The sequence below is a fragment of the Bombina bombina genome, chromosome 3 (genome assembly GCF_027579735.1).
Source record: "Bombina bombina isolate aBomBom1 chromosome 3, aBomBom1.pri, whole genome shotgun sequence".
Taxonomy (NCBI): domain Eukaryota; kingdom Metazoa; phylum Chordata; class Amphibia; order Anura; family Bombinatoridae; genus Bombina; species Bombina bombina.
The window spans coordinates 376,156,571-376,181,974 of NC_069501.1; the positions used below are offsets into that span (position 1 = coordinate 376,156,571).

Here is a 25,404-nt window from a genome sequence, read left to right on the forward strand (position 1 = left end):
GAATGATGGCTCCTTTAAGGGACGTCATCCAAGATGGCGTCCCTCGAATTCCGATTGGCTGATAGGATTCTATCAGCCAATCGGAATTAAGGTAGGAATATTCTGATTGGCTGATGGAATCAGCCAATCAGAATCAAGATCAATCCGATTGGCTGATCCAATCAGCCAATCAGATTGAGCTTGCATTCTATTGGTTGATCGGAACAGCCAATAGAATGCGAGCTCAATCTGATTGGCTGATTGGATCAGCCAATCGGATTGAACTTGATTCTGATTGGCTGATTCCATCAGCCAATCAGAATATTCCTACCTTAATTCCGATTGGCTGATAGAATCCTATCAGCCAATCGGAATTCGAGGGACGCCATCTTGGATGACGTCCCTTAAAGGAACCGTCATTCTTCAGTTGGACGTCGCCAGATGAAGATGGGTCCGCGGTGGAGGTCTTTAGGATGGAGCCGGTCCTCATCGGATGAAGATAGAAGATGCCGCTTGGAAGATGATGGTTGCCGGTCCGGATCTACTCTTCTTCCCGGATAGGATGAAGACTTTGGACCCTCTTCTGGACTTCTTCAGAGGATGTCTAGCCCCCGCTTGGGTTGGATGAAGATATCGGAGCCAGGACGAATCGGTGTGATACCCGGTGAGGTGAAGACAAGGTAGGATGATCTTCAGGGGCTTAGTGTTAGGTTTATTTAAGGGGGGTTTGGGTTAAATTAGGAGTATGTGGGTGGTGGGTTGTAATGTTGGGGGGGGGGGTATTGTATGTTTTTTTTTACAGGCAAAAGAGCTGAACTTCTTGGGGCATGCCCCGCAAAGGGCCCTGTTCAGGGCTGGTAAGGTAAAAGAGCTTTGAACTTTAGTAATTTAGAATAGGGTAGGGCATTTTTTTATTTTGGGGGGCTTTGTTATTTTATTAGGGGGCTTAGAGTAGGTGTAATTAGTTTAAAATTGTTGTAATATTTTTCTTATGTTTGTAAATATTTTTTTATTTTTTGTAACTTAGTTCTTTTTTATTTTTTGTACTTTAGTTAGTTTATTTCATTGTAGTTATTTGTAGATATTGTATTTAATTAATGTATTGATAGTGTAGTGTTAGGTTTAATTGTAGGTAATTGTAGATATTTTATTTAATTAATTTAATGATAGTGTAGTGTTAGATTTAATTGTAACTTAGGTTAGGATTTATTTTACAGGTAATTTTGTTATTATTTTAACTAGGTAACTATTAAATAGTTCTTAACTATTTAATAACTATAGTACCTGGTTAAAATAATTACAAAGTTACCTGTAAAATAAATATTAATCCTAAAATAGCTATAATATAATTATAATTTATAGTGTAGCTATATTAGGATTTATTTTACAGGTAAGTATTTAGCTTTAAATAGGAATAATTTATTTAATAAGAGATAATTAATTTCGTTAGATGTAAATTATATTTAACTTAGGGGGTGTTAGTGTTAGGGTTAGACTTAGCTTTAGGGGTTAATACATTTATTAGAATAGCGGTGAGCTCCAGTCGGCAGATTAGGGGTTAATAATTGAAGTTAGGTGTCGGCGATGTTAGGGAGGGCAGATTAGGGGTTAATACTATTTATTATAGGGTTAGTGAGGCGGATTAGGGGTTAATAACTTTATTATAGTAGCGCTCAGGTCCGCTCGGCAGATTAGGGGTTAATAAGTGTAGGCAGGTGGAGGCGACGTTGTGGGGGGCAGATTAGGGGTTAATAAATATAATATAGGGGTCGGCGATGTTAGGGCAGCAGATTAGGGGTACATAGGGATAATGTAAGTAGCGGCGGTTTACGGAGCGGCAGATTAGGGGTTAAAAATAATATGCAGGGGTCAGCGATAGCGGGGGCGGCAGATTAGGGGTTAATAAGTGTAAGGTTAGGGGTGTTTAGACTCGGGGTACATGTTAGAGTGTTAGGTGCAGACGTAGGAAGTGTTTCCGCATAGCAAACAATGGGGCTGCGTTAGGAGCTGAACGCGGCTTTTTTTGCAGGTGTTCGGTTTTTTTTTCAGCTCAAACAGCCCCATTGATTTCTATGGGGGAATCGTGCACGAGCACGTTTTTGAGGCTGGCCGCGTCCGTAAGCAACTCTGGTATCGAGAGTTGAAGCTGCGTTAAATATGCTCTAAGCTCCTTTTTTGGAGCCTAACGCAGCCTTTATGTGGACTCTCAATACCAGAGTTATTTTTATGGTGCGGCCAGAAAAAAGCCGGAGTTAGCTTTTCGGGTTGTTACCGACAAAACTCTAAATCTAGCCGTAAGAGAACAAAGAAAATGCGGTAAAAGAAGTAAATTAGAAAAATGATTTTTTTTTTGCTTAGATTCTATTAAAGTGATGGCAAACTTCAATATTTATAGTAACAATATTTGTAATTATAAAGTAAAAGATGGGCACTTTCATTCATGAAATGAATTGTAAACGATTATTTTTTTAATAATTACCCTTTCATGTTTTTATACATTGCGCCTGTAACTGGTACTCTATTTCTGTCTTTACTGACGATTCAGGCTGTAGCCAATCGTATCACGCCCCCTTAAACATCCTGATTTTGACACCAAAGAGGACGCGATCTGATTTGCTACAGCCTGAATCGTCAGTAAAGACAGAAATAGAGTATCAGTTACGAGCGCAATGTATAAAAACATGAAAGGGTAATTATTAAAAAAATAATCGTTTACAATTCATTTCTTGAATGAAAGTGCCCATCTTTTACTTTATAATTACATATATTGTTACTATAAACATAGAAATTTACCATCACTTTAAATAATATTGAAAATGACCAAGTGACCACTGCTGTTACTGTCATCTCCTTATGCACATTAACCTTATTGGATAACTATAACCTAAGCCCAATTTTCCCCTTAAAGGGACAAAAAAAAAAATGTTCTTACATAATTCTGACAAATCATGCAGTTTGAAGAACATTCTAATTAACTTATATTATGCAATTTGCTTAATTCAATTGGTATCCTTTGTTGAAAAGCATACCTATGTAGGGTCAGTTACTGGGAGCTAGCTGCTGATTGGTGGCTGCACATATATAACTGTTGTCATTGGCTTACCAGATGTGTTCAGCTAGCTCCAGTAGTGCTTTGCTGGTCCTTCCACAAAAGATACCAAGAAAACAATGCAAATTAGATAACAGAAGTAACTTGGAAAACTGTTTACAATTGCATGCTGTATCGGAATCATGAATGTTTAATTTTGGGTTTCATGTCCCCTTTAACTGGAATTTTTTAGAATATCACTGTAGAGTGGGCAGTAACTTGCTAGTGGCATTATTTTGAATTAGTCCTAAGCCCCACACACATTAAGGGGTCGATCACAATCCTTTATCAAAATGTTTATCTACAACCCCCCCATATATTTTAATAGTAAATTCTGTAGAAAAATCGTTAGATAATTTGTGATCAACCCCTAAATTTGGTCACACAAAATGTCTGTATTACAGGCAGCTGCCTCATTGATTAAAAGTGATGTTTGCAAAATCAGCAAGAAACAAGGAATACAAATCTTCCAAATACAGCTTAGTAAATTATTAAGACGGTAAAATCTTGTAAAATTAACCATTTAAAACCACATTTTATACTACTCAAAGAAACAGCTCAAACCCATTACCTTGAGTGTCATCTTATTGCAGTTGTGTGTTGTAAAACTGAGATGGATCTGCTGCTTTTTCACAAGGGTATCTGATCCCTGCTCATCAAAGAAGATTTTATGTGGCTCAGCTCTTATGGATATTTGCAAAGCTCCGGTATGGACAAGCCCTGCAAGAAAACAACTTAGATAACGCATTTCAATTTCCCTTAAGGCTATGAAGTGAGGATGCGGATACATATTTACTGTAATTTATTATTGTTTTTAAAGGGATATAAAATCAAAATGTTTTATTTCATAATTCAGATAGAGCATATACTTTTAAACAACTTTCCAATTTACTGCTATTATCACATTTTCTTTGTTTTCGTTTTATCCTTTGTTGAAAAGCAGGAAGATAAGCTCAGGAGAGTGCACGTGTCTGTCATGTAGTTCTCCAGACATACTTTTAGGTGTATTTTCTTATAAACCTATTTTCTTAGTTTAGTTCTGATAGAACAGCTGCTTAGCCATTGTGCATGGGCACAAACACACACAGAACATCTCATAGCGATGTGAGCTCCCCCACACCCACAGCATCCATAGTGATGTAATATTTGTATAGGGTGCTGTATGTGCAGTGGGGGATCACATCTGTAAAGAGTGATGTGTGTGCAGTGGGGGATCACATCTGTAAAGGGTGATGTGTGTGCAGTGGGGGATCACATCTGTAAAGGGTGATGTGTGTGCTGTGGGGGATCACATCTGTTAAGGGTGATGTGTGTGCAGTGGGGGATCACATCTGTAAAGGGTGATGTGTGTGCAGTGGGGGATCACATCTGTAAAGGGTGATGTGTGTGCAGCGGGGGATCACATCTGTAAAGGGTGATGTGTGTGCAGTGGGGGATCACATCTGTAAAGGGTGATGTGTGTGCTGTGGGGGATCACATCTGTTAAGGGTGATGTGTGTGCAGTGGGGGATCACATCTGTAAAGGGTGATGTGTGTGCAGTGGGGGATCACATCTGTAAAGGGTGATGTGTGTGCAGCGGGGGATCACATCTGTAAAGGGTGATGTGTGTGCAGTGGGGGATCACATCTGTAAAGGGTGATGTGTGTGCAGCGGGGGATCACATCTGTAAAGGGTGCTGTGTGTGCAGTGGGGGATCACATCTGTAAAGGGTGCTGTGTGTGCTGTGGGGGATCACATCTATAAAGGGTGCTGTGTGTGCTGTGGGGGATCACATCTATAAAGGGTGCTGTGGGGGATCACATCTATAAAGGGAGATGTGTGTGCAGTGGGGGATCACATCTGTAAAGGGTGATGTGTGTGCAGTGGGGGATCACATCTATAAAGGGTGATGTGTGTGCTGTGGGGGATCACATCTGTAAAGGGTGATGTGTGTGCAGTGGAGGATCATATCTGTAAAGGGTGATGTATGTGCAGTGGGGGATCACATCTGTAAAGGGTGATGTGTGTGCAGTGGGGGATCATATCTGTAAAGGGTGATGTGTGTGCAGTGGGGGATTACATCTGTATAGGGTGATGTGTGTGCAGAAGGGGATCACACAAACACGAGTGCAGTGTCCACAAGGAGATCACATGTCACACAGTGTCATCGTATAGCAACAGTCATTGAGGGTGCAGTCTACAAAAAGTGATATTGTAGGATAGAGCCCCGCAATATTAAAGAGCATACAGATAGTGATTCCATTGTCAAATAGCAACATTTGTTCATGCAAGATGTATAGTTACATTCAATATCCTCTTGACAAGCTGAGTATGTCAACAAAATATATCTGTGTAACATTATAGATTGGAGAACCAATAAAAGTCCAGTAATTTAGAAGCAAAACACAGTAGATCTGTATGTAGTTATGTATGTTTTATTGTACTATTATACTAACATTTCACATTACAAGACAAGCTTTCATAAGTTTCCTCTTCCTCAGGTCTAGAGCAGTAAACTCTAAAGGTGGATTGCGAAAATGTGGATTCTTTCCCCACTCTGCCATTTTCGTAATCCACCTGGATGCAGCGTAGGCAAATAAAGCCTTAGAAAAACATGCAACCGCCTGCACATAATAACGAAAAAACACGTAACCGCCCGCAAGAAATAAAAAAAACAACAACCGCCCACACGAAATAATAAAGAAAACTAACCGCCCACACAAATTATAACAAAAAAAACTAACCTCCCGCACGAAGTATTAACAAACACCTAAACCGCCAACCCCCACATCGCAAAATAATAAAGTAATTAACCCCTAATCCGCAAATTAAACAACGCAAATAACAAAATTAAAATATTGACCCCTAAACCGCCAATCCCCCACATCGCAATAAACCTAATTAACCTATTAACCACTAAACTGCCAACCCCACACATCACATAAAACCTATTAACCCCTAAATCGCCGAACCACCACATCGCAATAAACCTAATTAATCTATTTTTTATATTATTACCTTTGGGGTTTATATATTTTTTTAAATAGACTGGGCAGGCTTATCGCCTAGTTTATAATAAAGTTTTAAGAAGTGCCCTAAAAGACAAGGGCAAATAAAATAGCAATATAATATTAACATCAGTCACATAAAGTGATTACTCTGCCCATAGAGACTTATTTATAAAGTTATATTTTAGTACATTTTATGAGAATAATGTAACAGTATGTTAATAAATTATTAATCAATAAAACTTGTTTACATGTGAGCAATCTGTTCTTGAGTGCACTGGGTTAGACATCTGTGGGTTCACTCACCACATTCCTTACAGGAAACATAAGCTACCTTCTGTATATTACAAAATGAGATTCATTCATCAGAGATAAATGTAATATTTAATTAAATCAGCAATTATTCTATCGTGAAGAGATATTTAGTTAATCTATTACCGAATGTAAATCAATTACCCTCAAGCAATGAACGCATTACGGGAAATGGAATTGAAGTGCATCTAACAACAAATGCATCATTTATTTTCTAGACGGTCCATTGGAACTCTGATTATTATGTAAAACTGAAGAAAAGTGACAAATTGTAATGACCTTGGAGTTATTTGCATTTGACGTCATCAATATATAAAAACATATCTCCTTTTACCAGCCCTTTAACTGTTTTCTGCCCATGCTGCATAATGACAAACCTGGAACACAAATCTCTGTTTGAGATGCTCTTTGCTGGAAGTTAATTGACAATTGATGGATTTGAGCTCAGGGCCGGACTGGGAATAAAAAGCAGCCCTGGAAAATATGAAGACCTGCCCTATGTTCCGTTGAGACGATAGAATTCACATGCCTCATTTTTCTCAAAGGTAATTACCGGGACACTCCATCCCCAATATTCTTTTCAGAATTAAAGTTTATTACTTTGTATTAAATAAAAATGTTAGAATGATGCTATATATCAACCCTACAACCCAATTGCATCAATTAATCACCCCTTTAAATTGTGGCTTCCCAGCCCCAGGTGCTGCAGCCCACCGGGAAATCTCCTGGTATCCTGGTAGGCCAATCCGGCACTGTTTGAGCTGCTAATGACAGAGGCCAATGAGGTCAGAATAAGACCACAAATCTATGTACCTAATAAATCTTTTGGTTTGAATGAAAATCTTAAAAAGGGGAATGAAGCGGAGGGCTCTATATAAAAGCAATTATTTAACAATTTTCTCCTAAACATAAATATTGTCTAATGCCCAGAATATCTAGAAGGCAGAGCTGAAGCAATGTGTTTGAGATAAACAGTAATATTATTCTAGCTATAATCTGTTGTTCCAAACACTCCTTAATAGTTAATATTTCTCTGTATAATTTTATAGCTGTATTTATTCAAAACTCAAATGCAAAACATAAAAACATTTCCTTAAAATGATTGTAAATTTGATCGGAGAAATCAGTGTAACTATGATAAAAATATAACCCCACTTTCATTCATGATTTCTTTTTTTTTTTTGTTTCTAAATAAAAGTTTTTTTACAGCTCATAACTCTGCTTTACTCATACCGCTCCTCCTCCAGGGGCCGATCTACTCTTTTTCTTTTTAGTGACGTTTCTTCATCCGGCCAATTGGCCAGATGAAGAAATGTCACTGGGAAAAAAAAGTGTATATCGGCACCAGGAAGAGCAGTACGAGTAAATCGGAGCGATTAGCTGTAAAAACACTTTTATTTCAAAGCAAAAAAAGAAATCATGAATAAAAGTGGGGTTAGATTTTGATCATAGTTGCACTGATTTCTCCGATCAAGTTTACAATAACTTTAAGAGATCTACTTAGTAAGCGCTCATTAAAGGGGTTAGAAAGGTAAAAAATAATATGTGCATGGGCACATTTCAATTTGAAATGTAATCATTTTTGCAATATACTTTCAATAGCAAAACTGCTGCTAGTAAAAGCTATTACTGTTTTCCTGCGGCATACGCACATATCCTGTGAGGGCCTACGCAGCAGTATTCAAACACCACACCTTCTCAGAGAGTCAGCGGTATGACACAAATTACATCTTCAAAAGCAATACACACCACAGCCAGCTGTCTGAGCAGGCATGGGGGTAGATTTACCAAAGGTCGAGCGGAAATTTTTTGCTGTAGCTAATCCTGTTTGCTCGACTTCGCTAAATGCCGACAGCATACGCTGTTGGCATTTAACATCTCTGGTGAAACACTTGTGCAATGCCGCCCCCCGGCTCACTCGCGGCTAATCAGCCGCTAGCAGGGGCCAACAATCATCCAGATCAGATCGGTTGACCGATGCTTCTTAACTTCCGTTTTTGGTGGACCAGAAGCAATGCGGCGTCAATGCAGCATCTGCTGTTTAAAGGGACATTAAACACTTTGAGATGGCAGTATAAAATGATTAATTGTATATATATATATAAATTCTACAATATACTTTAATTATTTATTTTGTCCTCTTTTTCTGTAATTCTATACTGAAATTGTCAGCTTTCAGTTCCTGTTAGAAATGGAAGTGCAGAACACTGTTATATTCCACACAGTCATTGGCTGCACACTCTTGTGACCTATTTATAAATGTCTCTAATTGGCCAAAGGAGAGAAGGTAACCTAAGTTACAACATGGCAGCTCCCATTGTTTTATAGACATTAAAACTTTACACTTATTTTATCACTATTTAAACATTTAATGAAACTTTAAAAAAACATCTACATGTTATTCTCAGACTAATCTTTTCTTTAAATGTATCATTCTATCTAGCATTTATATTGTGTTTAATGTCCCTTTAATAATTAAACCCCATAGTGTTTGAATACTGGTGCAGGGGCCCTCACAGGATATGTGCTTTTGCTGCAGAAAAACAATAACTTTTACTTGAATCATTTGTGCTGATTAACGTATATTGCGGAAATGCTTACATATGACATTGAAATGCTCATTTCTATCCCTTTAAACAAAGATTTTGAGTCCTATAGAAGTATACATGAATAATTTTAGATTGCAAATGAGTATTTTTCTAAACTTCTGTTACAAAATAACTTATCAAACTAATAAACTATACATCTGGCATAACAGAGAGTTGTGAGGCTGGGCAGTCCGTCTAGGTTTGTTCTTCGCTTGTTAACAGTTAGACAAACCCAAGCCCTAGTAATTGTGAGATCATCTCCAATTTTATATGGATTGTGTTTGTTTTTTTATTTATTTTATATTTTGTTTTAAAGATGGACCTTCAATTTGTTCTTTTGTTCTACTCGTTCTTTAGACTTATTGAGTGGTAGCGTAATAGAGTGCCATGGATAATTATCAGCCACTTAGTAAGCTTTCCCTAGGGATTTTTGCACAAATCATTAGTTTTTTTTTCATGCAAAAGTATTTCATATTTATTTGCTGCTCTTTTATATGCAGAATAGGAAAATGTAGTGTTTTTACGTTTCTTAAAGGGACATGAAAATCAAAATTAAGCTTTTATAAAGACCGTACAATTTTAACAAAACTTTAAATTTTACTTCTGTTATCAGTTTGACCATTTTCTTTTGGTATCCTGTGTTACAATATAGCTCCTTTTAATGAGACCATGGGGCATATTTATCAAGCTCCGCAGGCTCGCCAGAAACAGCAGTTATGAAGCAGCGGTCACAAAGACCGCTGCTCCATAACCGCGAGTCTGCAGGGGGCGGCGTTGCACAAGAGCTGCTGGTGCAATGCTGAATACGGCGAGCGTATTGCTCGCCGTATTCAGCGAGGTCTGTCGGACCTGATCCGCACTGTCGGATCAGGTCCGACAGACCTTGATAAATAGAGGCCCATATCTGAGTAAGCCCAGGAGCATGCATATGTCTTGAAAACTGAATGGATTACATTGTAGCAAACACTGCAACCATATTGTGCTTAAGACACGTGCATGCTCCTAAGCCTATCTAGATTTGCTCTCATAGAAAGGAGTTAAGGTTTAAGAAATTAGTCCAAGAGATAGAGGTATGTTTGAGAATAAAAGTAAAATGGAAAAGTTTTAAATTTGTATGCTTTGTCTAAATTATGAAATATTAATTGTGGCTTCCATATCCCTTTAAGCATTTCTCCCCATGCACTGGGGATTTCCTTCATCTCTTTGTTTCACCATTTGGAATAATCTCTCTTATTCAAGTGCTTCCACTTCTTTGTGCAATTGAGGGTTTTCTATAAATGGTAATACTGAACCAGCACACTCTCAATCAGTATGCAAAAAAAAAACTAAAGTAAGGAAAGAGATTTTTCTTTTTGTATCAGCCACGTAAAAAAAAAATCAGGCTAACAATATGCTGTTTATCTCATCTCTACTGACATGGGACTTTATGATTGATTCACTGCAGATGAGGTATAAAGATTTCATGTAGCATTCTGAGAGCCAAGAAATAAACAAACAGCCTGCTGCATGACATCAGGAAACAGAATAAATTCAATAAGTTAGTAGTAAGCAAACGCGATATTCTAAGTTCGGCTTTTTACATTCATTGGGTTAGCGCGTATGCTTTCAACTTGTAATACGAGCGCAAACTGATGCACGTTAAAAGCTTACTTCTAGTGCAGTTAACACTCTAGCCGGAGCGTTAAATTTAATTTTGACTTGACTGTCCTTTTAGCCCTATTTGTGTGGAACAAGGGCACGTTAGATAGTTTGCAGTTTGGTCAATTAAAGGGACAGTCTAGGCCAAAATAAACTTTAATGATTCAGATAGGGCATGTCATTTTAAACAATTTTCCAATTTATTTTTATCACCAATTTTGCTTTGTTCTCTTGGTATTCTTAGTTGAAAGCTTAACCTAGGAGATTCATATGCTAATTTCTTAGACCTTGAAGGCCACCTCTTTTCAGAATGCATTTTAACAGTTTTTCACCACTAGAGGGTGTTAGTTCACGTGTTTCATATAGATAACACTGTGCTTGTGCACGTGAAGTTATCTGGGAGCAGGCACTGATTAGCTAAACTGCAAGTCTGTCAAAAAAACTGAAATAAAGGGGCAGTTTGCAGAGGCTTAGATACAAGATAATCACAGAGGTTAAAAGTGTATTATTATAAATGTGTTAGTTATTGAAAACTGGGGAATGGGTAATAAAGGGATTATCTATCTTTTAAAACAATAAAAATTCTGGTGTAGACTGTCCCTTTAAGATCAGTTATTCATTTCAAATGAAAATAGATAGAAAGTCAGTTTAAAAAGTTCAGGATGGTTGAGTCTAGGTAGATGTTAGCAGCAAATCACAATGAAGTTAAAGGGACATTCAAGTCAAATTTAAACTTTCATGATTCAGATAGGGCATACAATTTTAAACAATGTTCCAATTTACTTTTATCACCAAATTTCCTTTGTTCTTTTGGTATTCTTTTTTGAAAGCTAAAAAACGGTAGGCTCAAACTGGCCGTCTTTTATCTCAGTGCATTTTGACAGCTTTTCACAGTTAGAAAGTGCTAGTTCACGTGTGGCATTTAGATGACATTGTGCTCACTTCTGTGGAGTTATTTATGAGTCAGTATTGATTGGCTAAAATTTAAAACTGTCAAAGAACTGAGATAAGGGGGCATTCTGCCAAGGCTTAGATACAAGGTAATCACAGAGGTAAAAATTATATTTATATAATTGTGTTGGTTATGCAGTGGAATGGGTAATAGAGAGATTATCTCTCTTTTTTTTCAACAATACACATTTTACAAGTAGACTGTTCCTTTAACACAAATCAGAATTTTAGTTCATATGAGATCAGTCACAAATCGGTTAGGGTTGATTTATTTGCTGCATAACAATTTGTGTCCACATATAGAGAATTTCAGTAAGTTACAAATTATGAGTAGTTATTAATAGGGATGGGTTACTCCCTCCAGTGTTGAATTTTGATTTTTTTTTTTTATCCCCAATGACATCAATTCACTGTACTTTTAAAGGGATATGAAACCCATACATTTTCTTTTGTGATTCAGACAGACCATACAAAAAACCTTTGCAATTTTCGTCTATTATAAAATTTGCTTTGTTTCCAGGTAGGTATCTGGAGCAGTGCATTTTAGAAAATAGTGCTTCCATCAAGTGCTCTTGAAAATGGATACCATTCTTGCAAAACAGCTGCCATATTGTGGTTCAGAAACGTGCACACTCCTGAGATTCCATGAGAACAAAAAAAATTAATAGGAGTAACATAGAAAATTGTTTAAAATTGCATGCTCTGTCTGATTCATGAAAAAAAGGGGTTTTCATGTCCCTTTAAGGTCTTTATAGAAGATATGAAGCAGCAATTTGTTATGCAGCTTTATTTTTTGTGTGCAAATTCAGTTAACTTGATGCTAAACTTGAACTGGAACAGCTCAAGTAAGAACTGATGCCAAAACATTAGCTCTTTCAGATGACTATCGGAAGCTTGCCACAGAAGCTGACATTCACAGCTAGAGAATTGACAGAAAGGCTGACATACGCTGTTGAATGCCATATTCCACACCATACTCTATTTTTAATTTTGAGTATCATATTTAAAATGAAAACCCTAAAGAATGTTAGAATGTGGGCATCCAACTCTAAATTATTAGAGGATGTGGGGGTAAAAATATTGTTTTTGAAATAAGAATTACTGGTATATGGAACATCTTATTCACTTCTAAATTCTTGGAATATCTACATCCTGGGAATACATATTTACCAATCATTTTAAGCAGAATTGTTTTTGCTGCGCCAATGAAAACAGATATTGATGTGCTCAGGTATTTGTCAAGCACTGTGGGGGTCAGTATTTGCAAGAAAAACATTACTTCTCTATATGCCCTGGAACAGCAAAACATTCGGCTATCAAAGACTTAGGGAGACAGTGTAATTTTCTTATGCGCTTGCAGCTGACATACTGTGTTATGTCTGATCCTATATTATTATTCAGAATCCCTAGCTTTGAGTAAAAGTGAATAGGATATGGAGAAATGCTTTGAATTCTTGAGGCTGTGTACACTCAGATCACATACTTTCATAGAGGTATTTGTATACTAAAAGGTACATTTGTTTATTTATTCTGTAAGTGATATTTCTCATACTTTTTTAAATTTTAATTTAAAAAAATATATATTTTTGGTTAAATTTACATTTTCCAATTTGCCTTTTGTTGTTCTTTAGAAAATGTAATATTGTTTGTGTGTGGATAGATATATAGATAGATAGATAGAAAAAAAAAACTTGAGCAATGGAGTGCAGCTATTACTAGCACCGTATTTTAATTATTGACATTGTATGCTTGATCAGTACAGTTGGAGACATTAACTGGATGATTCACAGTTGTGAATATTTTTTTATCCATCACAGATACTAATTTGCCTCAAATAAAATAAAACACACAATTACGTACAGTGACTACAATCAAAACAGCCCTCAACCTAAAACAGATAAATAATAAAGTCCAATACATTATTATATAGAAAATTTTCAAGGATAGTTTGGATCTAAAGTGTAAGTTCTGAGAACATCAAATGTGGTAGTTATGTTTTAAAGGCATATTAAACCCAAAATGTTTATTTAATGATTCAGATAAAGCATACCGTTTTAAACAAATTTCCAATTTACTTCTATTATCTAATTTACCTAATTCTCTTGGTATCCTTTGTTGAACAGCAGCTATCAGGAGCTAGAAGCTGCTGATTGGTGGCTGCACATATATATATATATATTGTCATTGGCTTAATGATTGCGTTCATCTAGCTTCCAGTAGTACATGGTTGCTCCTTCAACAAAGGATACCAAGAGAATTAAACAAAATTGATCATTGAAATTAATTCAAAAGCTGCTTAAAAATGCATGTTCTATTTGAATCATGAAAATGTTGGGTTTAATGTCTCTTTAAGGATTTAATATGTAGACATGTGCATGGCGAAAAAATTTGTTTCGGTTCGGATCGATTCGGATTTTTTCGAATTTCGGTTCGGAGCGATTCAAATTCAGAAAAATTTGAATCACTTTGGTTCGGATTTGTTTCGGATTCGAATAAATTTGGTTCGGATTTGTTTCAGATTCATTCAGATTCGAATAAATTCGGCTGGGTTCGGTTCGGAAATTCGGAATTTCGGTAAGTGTTAGGTGGGATTAGACTAGTATTATGTACTAAATTTGTCTGGATTCGGTTCGGTTCGGAATTTCGGTAAGTGTTAGGTGGGATTAGACTGTACAATAGTAGTGTAATCCATGGCCAGTAAGTAATTCGGATTTATTCAGTAAATTCAGCAGTATTTTAATTCGGAAATTCGGTTCAATCCGAATAGCCGAATTTGCCGAATTTGCCGAATTTACGTATCGATCTGAAACGAATCGCACATATCTATTAATATGTTGGCACAGCATAATGTCGCATTTGTCCCAAGTGAAAGCTAAAATGTAACATGCAAGTACAAACATGTAAAGATTATAAAAAAAATCTGGTACATTATAAAAGCACTTATCTCAGAAATGATGGGAATGGATTTATTTGATAATTATCATACCTTGCCTAATGTTTTTACATATAATACTTGTGTTTAAAAAAAAAAAAAAAGAAAACACAGTATGTGGAAATGAACTGTTATATGTTTGCAAAGACTAAAACAAAACAAAATCAAATTTAATAAAAGTAATCAAGTACGTTAATGAGCACTCACAGAAATTCAGAGTGGGACCAAAAGCAAATAATAAATGAGCAAGCTCTCAGAGCCTCTGAATAGAACAGGTAACGAGGGAACTCAGCTTCAGATAAATATATTAGGAAAACCGTTAAAGGGACATAAAACCCACATCTTTTTCTTTTTTTTTTTCTTTTGATTCAGATAGAGCATGTGATTTTAAACAACTTTCTAATTTACTAGTGATATTTCATTTATTTTCTTCTCTTGGTATACTTTGTTGAAAAGGATATCTAGGTAGGCTCAGGAGCTGCTGTTTGGTGGCTGCATATATATGACTCATGTTACTGGCTTACCCAATGCATTCAGCTAACTCCCAGTAATGTATTGCTGCTTCTTCAACAAAAGATACCAATAGATTAAAGCAAATTAGACAATAGAAGTCAATTGGAGAATTGTTTAAAATTGTATGCTCTATCTGAATTATGGAAGAAACATTTTGGGTTTGATGTCCCTTTAATGTCACAATGAAGGTTGAAGCAGAAAGCCCATGAGATTTGTGGAGATCACTCTCGCTGGTGGTAATAGAGATGTACAGAGCTCTAATATACCTCTGAGTCTGAATCTAAAAAGGGAACTCATGACAACATATTAAAGACACAAGCTTGGATCCTCTGCTTCTGAAGCAGACAATAAACAGTTAACTTGACACCAGCCTTGAATTGGATCACCTCCAGCAACAGGAATAACTGACCCCAAAGTATTAGATAATTAAGCAGGAGTTCACTAACTGAAAACTGAAACTTGGCAGAGGAGCTGACACTGATAGCTGAGGAGTTGACACTTGTGATATGAAAGATGGCAGAAGCCGACATACACAAAACAGAGCCTGGCAGACACAACATAACGTTTGGGGGATAATAAGCTGACACAACACAGAGTTTGGAATATTAACTGACACAGTAGATGCTTGGCAGAGAAGCTGACACTCACAATTTAAAGTTGTGCAGAAGAGCTGACAATCACAACAGAAGCTTGGTAGATCAGCTGACACTCGCTGTAAAGGTTTGGCAGAGGATCTGATGCCTACAATTTCAAGAGCTTACACTCACAATATGAAGCTTAGCAGTAAAGCTTACACAAATATTATGAAGCTTAGCAGAAAACCTACACTCACAGTATGAAGCTTGCAAACCTACACTCACAGTATGAAGCTTGGCAGGAAAGCTTTCACTCACAGTAGGAAGCTTGCAAACCTACACTCACAGTATGAAGCTTGCAAATCTACACTCACAGTATGAAGCTTGCACACCAACACTCACAGTATGAAGCTTGCAAACCTACACTCACAGTATGAAGCTTGCAAACCTACACTCACAGTATAACGCTTGCAAAACTACACTTACAGTATGAAGCTTGCAAAACTACATTCACAGTATGAAGCTTGCAAACCTACACTTACAGAATGAAGCTTGCAAACCTACACTCACAGTATGAAGCTTGCAAATCTACACTCACAGTATGAAGCTTGCAAACCTACACTCACAGTATGAAGCTTGCAAACCTACACTCACAGTATAACGCTTGCAAAACTACACTCACAGTATGACACTTGGCAGGAAAGCTTTCACTCACAGTATGAAGCTTGCAAACCTACACTCAAAGTATGAAGCTTGCAAATCTACACTCACAGTATGAAGCTTGCAAACCAACACTCACAGTATGAAGCTTGCAAACCTACACTCACAGTATGAAGCTTGCAAACCTACACTCACAGTATAACGCTTGCAAAACTACACTTACAGTATGAAGCTTGCAAAACTACATTCACAGTATGAAGCTTGCAAACCTACACTTACAGCATGAAGCTTGCAAACCTACACTCACAGTATGAAGCTTGCAAATCTACACTCACAGTATGAAGCTTGCAAACCTACACTCACAGTATGAAGCTTGCAAATCTACACTCACAGTATGAAGCTTGCAAATCTACACTCACAGTATGAAGCTTGCAAATCTACACTCACAGTATGAAGCTTGCAAATCTACACTCACAGTATGAAGCTTGCAAATCTACACTCACAGTATGAAGCTTGCAAATCTACACTCACAGTATGAAGCTCGGCAGGAAAGCTTTTACTCACAGTTTGAAGCTTGCAAATCTACACTCACAGTATGAAACTTGCAAACCTAAACTCACAGTATTAAGCTTGGCAGGAAAGCTTTTACTCACAGTTTGAAGCTTGACAGAAGAGCTTCTGTATGAAGCTATGGGAGACTCATGAAACATTGGAGTCAAGATGGCTCCAAAGGCTGAAGAAACAGCCCAATCAAAAAGCAAACATACAGCTTGTTACCTTTATAAAGCCTGACAATTATAGCTGATCATGCCACCAGAATTTGTAGTTCCAAACAGTGACAGGTGCGTGCTCCTAAGCATGAACAGGCACACTACATCAGTGTGGGACACAACGGTAAGTATACACCTAGCTGGTAGCTGTGCACATGACTCACAGTCTAACCAAATCAAGTGCACAGCCTAAAGTCCAGCAAACTGTTGTCATTTAAAGCTATTATCATTTTATTAGAGGATTTTGAAACTGCCCCAAATCTTTGTGGTTATCTTAATGTCATCAACCTTTTATGAACTGGGTAGTTTTTACATCAAAGACTAAAGAATTATGAATAAAATGTATATATTGTACATGTGATGGCTCCCATATTAATTCTTGAGGCTAGGGGTTAGCAACACACAAAAGCAGAGAGCTAATTGTCACCATGCACTATTACCTGGTCCGTCAGAAATAGCCAGGTTTCCTTTAGTGCTTGAACTGAAATGTGATCTGAATGTGTTACTGTGTATCTATACACCTCAATGTGGCCTTAATAGGACATTAAATTAAACTTTCATGATTCAGAAAGACACTTTTAAATGAACTTCTACTATCAAATTTACTTTGTTTTCTTTGTATTCTTTGTTGAAAAGCAAATGTACATATCCTCAGCAGCAATACACTACTGGGAGCTAGCTGTAGACTGGCAGTTGCACACATTTGTCTTTTTTTATTGGCTCATAAGATGTTTTTAGCTAGGTTTCAGTAGTGCATTGCTGCACTGATACAGACTTTAACTATGTGTTTAATCCCTTTGCTGGGGTTAAAAACATAATTTGCAAGCAATCATGCAATAATAAAATGCTGTAACATATTACAGAAATTTATTTTTGTACTTATATGTCCCTTTAAAGCCTAGAAACATATTGTGTGTGCAGGTTCATGTGCTCCTAAACCAGTTAATCATGCATCAAGTCATTCACTACATAAATTAAAATGAAAAACAACAACACTAAGATCTTCACTCCTTTCACTATACTCAATACTTCTGTATTAACTTAAACAATATGGTGCTGATTACAAATTTTCACACCACAGTCATCTTAACATGCAATAACAATAAATACAAGAATTTGTATTTATTTTTTCTAAGCAGTGTATTTCAGTATAATTGTAAGGACGAGTTGTACGCATTCATTTCCTGTTAGTTTCAATATCAAAATAAACAGCTTTAATTTTTGCAAGAACACTTTAAATGTTTAAATAGTTCTCTTTCATATGCAGTGTTGACTGTTCTTTTAAGCTTTAACATTTAGATTCTATTGTCCTCTGTCCTCACAATAGAAATATAGTCTATCACCTAGTAGCCTATTAAATGTCCTTCCTGTATGAGAGGAATGAGTAAGGGTTGTAGTCTTACTCCAAACATTTTCATGCTCATGTTTAAGACTTTTTTTCTCGTAAATAATAAAAATCCCACTTAAAGGGACAGTCTACACCAGAATATTTGTTGTTTTAAAAGATAGATAATCCCTTTATTACCCATTGCCTTGTTTTGCATAACCAAACACAGTTATATTAATACACATTTTACCTCTGTGGTTATCTTGTATCTAAGCCTCTGCAAACTGCCCCTTATTTCAGCTCTTTTGACAGTCTTGCATTTTAGCCAATCAGTGCGGGCTCCTAGAAACTCCAAGTACATGAGCACAGTGTTATATCTATGAAAAACGTGAACTAACACCCTCTAGTGGTGAAAAACTGTCAAAATGCCCTGAGCTAAGAGGCAGTCTTCAAGGGCTTAGAAATTAGCATATGAACCCCCTAGATTTAGCTTTCAACTAAGAATACCAAGAGAACAAAGCAAAATTGGTGATAGAAGTAAATTGGAAAATTGTTTAAAATTACATTCTCTATCTGAATAATGAAAGTTTATTTTAGACTAGACTGTCCCTTTAAGAAATTAAAGATAATTGTGTATTGCTTACAACTTATGTCAAATATTTCTGCACTTTATTACTCTATGAAATTGGTTTGAGTGTAGTACACAGTCTTCTTGAGAATATTTAATAAATTGCATATTGCTATTTTTTTTATTGTTTTTATGTTTTATAGTATATTTTGGTATAGGGAAATCTGAAGAAAGATAGGTTTATATCCTTGTGCATCTGTTGGTGGCGCTATATGATCCTTGTGCATCTGTTGGTGGCACTATATGATAATGTGTTTGGTGCATTGAGATAGCTGAGACATTAGAAAAATATATTTTCCATCTATTGAGATAACATCAAATTTAATTGCTTTGGAACAAGGAGGTCAAGCAACTAATAAATATACAGACTTGAATAGTTTGTTAAGATTTGATCATGTCTATCCGCCAGCTATTTAAAGGCTTTTCCACACAGTTCATTAGGTAAAGGACGACAGTAAAAGAATGAAGATATATTCCTTATTAGGATGGGAAAATTAGATGTAAGCTTGTCAGTAGTGATTACCCTTTGAAATACACACAATCAGATGTTCAAATTATATTAGATAGACTCAAGATAAACTACAAGATAAGTATTGGCAGAAGATAGCATTTGTGCCTAAATATAGAACAGTGAGTCGACAGGTACAGGTGAAAATAAACCCTCCCCTAATTACCGACACAGGAAACAAAACAAAAAATGAAGGGTAGAAACAAACAAAAACAGTTATTATTTTTTATTATTATTTTTTTTAAATCCACCCCTTGCACAGCAAACAATTTAGAAATTAACCTGTTTATCTAACTGCTTACTTAAGCAGACAATCTTACTTTAACAGATAATCAAGGCAGCAGACCCTCTCAGAGCCCACAAATGCCCCTTTAGTTTAGTGTTAGTTTTTTTATTTGGGGGTTTGGTGGGTGGTGGGTTTTTAAATGTAAAAGAGCTGTTTAACTTAGGGCAGTGCGCTACAAAAGGCCCTTTAAAGGCTATTGGTAGTTTAGTTTAGGGGTGTTTTTATTTTGGTGGGCTTTTATATTTTCATAGGGATAAGGTTTATTTTTTAATTTTTTAAAAAAAATTTTTTTTTGTAATTTTAGATTATTTTTGTTTTTGTAATTTAATGTTAGGTTTTATTTAAGTGTAATTTAGTATTGGGTTTAATTTAGGGGGTGTTAGGTTAGGGGGCTTAGTAATTCAATTAGTTGCATTGTGGGGGGTTGGCGGTTTAGGAGTTAATAGGTTAATTAGGTTTATTGCGATGTGGGGGGTTTGTCAGTTTAGGGGTTAATAGGTTAATTAGGTTTATTGCGATGTGGGGGGTTTGTCGGTTTAGGGGTTAATAGGTTAATTAGGTTTATTGCGATGTGGGGCTTTGTCAGTTTAGGGGTTAATAGGTTAATTAGGTTTATTGCGATGTGGAGGTTGGCGGTTAAGGGGTTAATATTTTAATTATGTTATTTGCGGATTAGAGTTAATTACTTTATTATTTTTTGATGTGGTTGTTTGCGGTTTTGGTGTTTGTTAATACTTCGGTGGACTCTTTTAACACCCTGCCATTTTCGGAATCCACCTAAATGCAGCTTATGCTGCCGTGGCCGGACTTTTGGCCGATGGACACTTGGCCGACGGACATTTGGCCGAAACACAAGTGGCTGTCACATAACAGTCCGGCCACGAGATAGATAGATTTGATAGATAGATAGATAGATAGATACATAGAATAGATTGATAGATCAATAGATGCAATAGATACATTTGATAGATACGATAGATAGATAGATAGATAGATAGATTTGATAGATAAATAGATAGATTTGATAGATAGTTTCCCAGACAGAAAATTACAAAATGTGCGGCCTGGGACCCATGGTAAGGTTCCCAGAGGCAGTTGCGGCGCCCGAGGCTCTGATTAGAACAGAGCACTCTGGAACGTATCTGCCCTCGGCCGAAATCGGAACATTCTTTAGCTTTCTGTCTGTCAGCCAAATGTCTGTTGGCCAAATGTCCGTCTGCCAAATGTCCTTCTGCCAAATGTCTTTCTGCATTTTGTCAGAGCACCTATGCTGCATCCAGGTGGATCCTTTTGGCTGCTGCCTCGCCCAGCCAATATTCTTTTGAGGATTTGTTGCGCAACTGGCGACACCGATGGACGCATTACAAACGCGATTATAGTATAGATATGGTTAAATGTTCCTGTGGGAGGGTTTACATTGGCGAGTTGACAAGAAGTGCTAGAGAGAGCATTATTGAGCATAAAAGTAAAATTCATACTAAAAATGTGAAAGCCCCTCTTGACAATCATTTTCTTAATGTTGGCCATACAATTAGTCAGCTGTACATTCAAATGATTGACAATATAGAAAAACCACGTAGAGGAGGTGATAGGGTATTGAAACTTAAACAAAAGGAATCCTTTTGGATTTAGAGTTGGGAACCCTTGAACCTAAGGGTAAGAATAGCGATTGTGATTTATCTGGTTTTTTTTAAAAAAAAAAAAAGATTATACTATGCTTTTTATGGCTTCTTAATTTATAAAATTGTTTTTATGTTTTTCTCTGCTTTTGGGTCTGATGGATATGATATTCATTAATATAAGATATGTAATGTACCACTAAAAGCATGCTTTCTTATAAATAGCATTTAAGCTGTTGCAAGCCGTGTAAAGAAGGGGTTAACTAATACAGTGCCACCTAGTGGTACAAGTGTATATGTCATTGCAACATGTTTGTTTGGCATGGCATGACTAAGGGATCAATAAAACCTATCAGCCGGTGAGCAGTCAGTCTACTTGGCATAAAGGACAGACATGCACATTCTGTTGGCTTCATAATCAAAATGAACAAACTTTGAACAAGTTTAAACAAATTTTGACAAGTTTAAACAGTGCTTTTCTATATGAATGATTGAAATGATACTGTCCCTTCAAAGAGGTTTAAATCTAAACTGAATCTTACACAGCAGTATTAGCCATGTTCTCCCTATTAATTCCCACTGTCTGATTGGTTGTGCTGTCTAATGCTATGGCCTACTGTCCCTCTCACAGCTTCCATGGTCAGATCAGATGTCCTGCTTTCCAGAGACTGCCTCATAGGTATGTGCATTTTTTTTCAGAAATCAAAGGGACACTGAACCCAAATTTTTTTCTTTCGTGATTCAGACAGAGCTTGCAATTTTAAGCAACTTTCTAATTTACTCCTATTATCAAATTTTCTTCATTCTCTTGCTATCTTTATTTGAAAAAGAAGGCATCTAAGCTTTTTTTTTTATCAGAACTCTGGACAGCACTTTTTTATTGGTGGATGAATTTATCCACCAATCAGCAAGGACAACCCAGGTTGTTCACCAAAAAAGGGCCGTCATCTAAACTTACATTCTTGCATTTCAAATAAAGATACCAAGAGAATGAAGAAAATGTGATAATAGGAGTAAATTAGAAAGTTGCTTAAAATTTCATGCTCTATCTGAATCACAAAAGAAAAAATTTGGGTTCAGTGTCCCTTTAAGCATTCTTTATGGAAATGACTGTGGGCTACTCGGCTCATTTATGAGTGTAAAAGTGCCACGCACAAAGATATGGATTTGCACATATTTTGTGTTGCACTTTTACACTTGAATATCCAGTGAAGAAAAGGCTATATTTCAAAAAAGCTCCACAAACGACGTCTAACACTAAACATTATCGAGCCGGATTTATCCTTGTGAAAGTGCAACACACTAAAATCTGCATTTGCACGGATCTTAGTGTGTTATGCTTTCACATGAATAAATACAGCTCCGGAAATTACCATATGTGGCTTGAGGCCGCCATCTTTGGCATTTGGATCAGCTCGAATACTGTGAATGTACATCCCTATTATTTAGCAGTGTACAACTGATACTGCTATATCTGTTTCAGAAGAATTAGGTGCAACTTTTATTTCACAGCTTTTCAGACAAAAACAACAAATTGTAATATGTACAAAAGAAAATGAGTACAATTTCCCTTTAAATTCCTCCATTTTCAATTATGCATTTGCTCAAACAGAAAATAAAAATGCAATTTGTGAACTGATACTCGCAATATAGTTAGTTGATCACTGACTTTTAAGAATAATTTCCTCTATTTATGGACAGGGACAAACATACATTTATTTTATTCACTCAAGGGACATAAAGTTTTAAAAAAATAATAATAATTCTGTAATATATTTTAAAGGCCCTTTTTAGTTGCCAACAATTAAAACACATTCTGATTTCTCTTTAATGTAGCACATGTAAGAAATGCACTTTTTTTCTACAGCATTGCTTCTCTCATAAATACCAGCATACTACAGGAGTTTAATTAAAAAATGTGTATCAAATTACTAATTGGGAAGTCCCTAAGCAGACAAATGTAATTTAGGTTAAATTAAGCATTAGATTTTGTTCAATAACTGCAATTACAAGTGAGAGCTGTATTCACTAAAATCAATTGAGTTTAGTGGATTAAACTAAATTAAACAAAAACACTAAATAATAATAAGAATATATTCATCAGATATAGTGAGCCCAGAACTACAAGTTGTCTGTTAAACTGCAGACTTGGCTTTTTTTGTTATATTTAATGTTTTGTATTTCTAAAGTTTGTTGGCAAGCAGACATGGCATTGAATAATAAATTATGCATAATATGCATTATATTTGAAATAGCCAGTTTTGTCCTATGACACCACAACCCATCAAAATGGTTAGAGCTTGCAGGGAAATCAGATCTACTTACTTTATCACTTTCTGTACACACAGATGCACACACAAAAAAATTGGAAATTAACATTTAATTACTTATCTCTCCTGCCACTGTGAGTGTAATTTTGTTCTACTGGCTATTTACACAACTTGTCTTTAGCCTGTACTTGGTATAGAAACATTCAGTATAGGTAGATACTACAGGGCAGGCAAAATCAGCTATTTCAAATGCCCTTATAAAGGTAAAGGAACTATTTGTAAACACTTTTATACACTTCAGCTGGTAAAATGGATCATTGGGAACAAATTAAAGGGGAGAAAACTTTAGGTTAAAAACCGTCCCTTTTTTTTTTTTTTTTTTCTAAAGTATCTTTTATTTTAAAGTACTTTTTATACAAACATTCTCACCAAGGTGGGAACAAAATTCAAGATATATAAGAATGTCCATAAAAAGTAAACATAAAACAAAGATTACAAATATGACAGACATTCATTTTTAACACCTGTAATAAGAGCCATATCTAAAATACTACATTGAGACCTTAATGATGCTCAGGAATGATGGGTATGGCCTCAAAATACATATTTATTGTAAAAGTACATTTTTAAGGCAAATTAACAGCAACAAAAAAAGAAAAAGAAAGACTATCTTATTAAGATACCAGAAAGCAACCAACATAAATAAGTATTTTAACCCTTCAATGAGTATAAGGCATTTCATTTCTAGTCAGCTGAGTTAATCAATTTCAAATCTCTGTACTTCTTTAATCATTTAAATAAAAATAATCAAAACAACAAAACAAAAAAAAGGGGAAAACACAAACTGTCCCACCTTCTTCCGACGTCTTCATAGCTTGTCTCCCTCCAAATAATAGTTTATAGGAATTTTAATTAGAACCAAAATGTAGGAAAGAGACCTGCTAACACTAAAGATTGAAATGGTTTTGTGGGATTGGGAGGTAAGTGTAAATTGGATTAACAGAGGGTATTGGTTAGGGTGACCATATTTCCACTTTAAAAAGGGACACATATGAAAAATACATATGTCAGGGTTCTTATACCAAACATTTCTTTGAACAGCCCTAAAAACAGCCCAGACATATGTATTTTTCCTACGTGTACCTTTTTTAAAGCCGCAATATGGTCACCCTAGGTATTGTAGTATCACATTTACCCATTTAGAAAATACATTTTGGAGATCTTTTTTATGCGGGGATAAAATATTAAATGTTTCAAATATTATTTGAAACTGTCCCTTTAATGCCTTTATATATGAAGAGTGTATCTGAAAGTCACTGCTGTTTAAAATGGTAGCTCCTGGACTTTGCAATAACCTACCAGTACTGGCTGATGTTTGTCTACATTTCTGCTCAATGTGTCTTAATTTCCATTAACTGCTTACTGTGCTATAGTGACCATTACCTGCATAGTGCACCCTGCATAATTTACACTGTTCCCTATTATCTGCATAATGAGTTGCATGGTACAACCTTCTGGCTGTTAACCGGATATTTTGCCCTGCTTGCCAGTAACTGTACAAACTGTATTCTGCTGGCAATTACCTGCATAATATACCCCGCTGACCATTACCTGCATAATGTGCTCTGCTGACCATTACCTGCATAATGTGCCCTGCTGACCATTACCTACATAATGTGCTCTGCTGACCATTACCTCCACAATGTGCCCTGCTGACCATTATCTGCATAATGTGCCCTTCTGACCATCACCTACATAATGTGCTCTGCTAA

General features: G+C 36.2%; 1 protein-coding gene across 2 annotated transcripts in view; it reads left to right on the plus strand.

Moving 5' to 3' along the window:
• The window catches only part of ADORA1 (adenosine A1 receptor), a 224,322-nt gene that overhangs the window by 27,609 nt on the left and 171,309 nt on the right, over positions 1 to 25,404 (plus strand). The window contains exon 1 of one of the 2 annotated variants that reach the window (XM_053706519.1): positions 6,764 to 6,912. The exons of the other annotated variant lie outside the window; for it this stretch is intronic. Coding sequence (XP_053562494.1) covers positions 6,893 to 6,912 — 20 coding nt within the window. The 5' untranslated portion in view covers positions 6,764 to 6,892. Of the gene's footprint in view, positions 1 to 6,763; positions 6,913 to 25,404 lie in introns of those variants that run through there. 2 annotated transcript variants of the gene reach the window in all.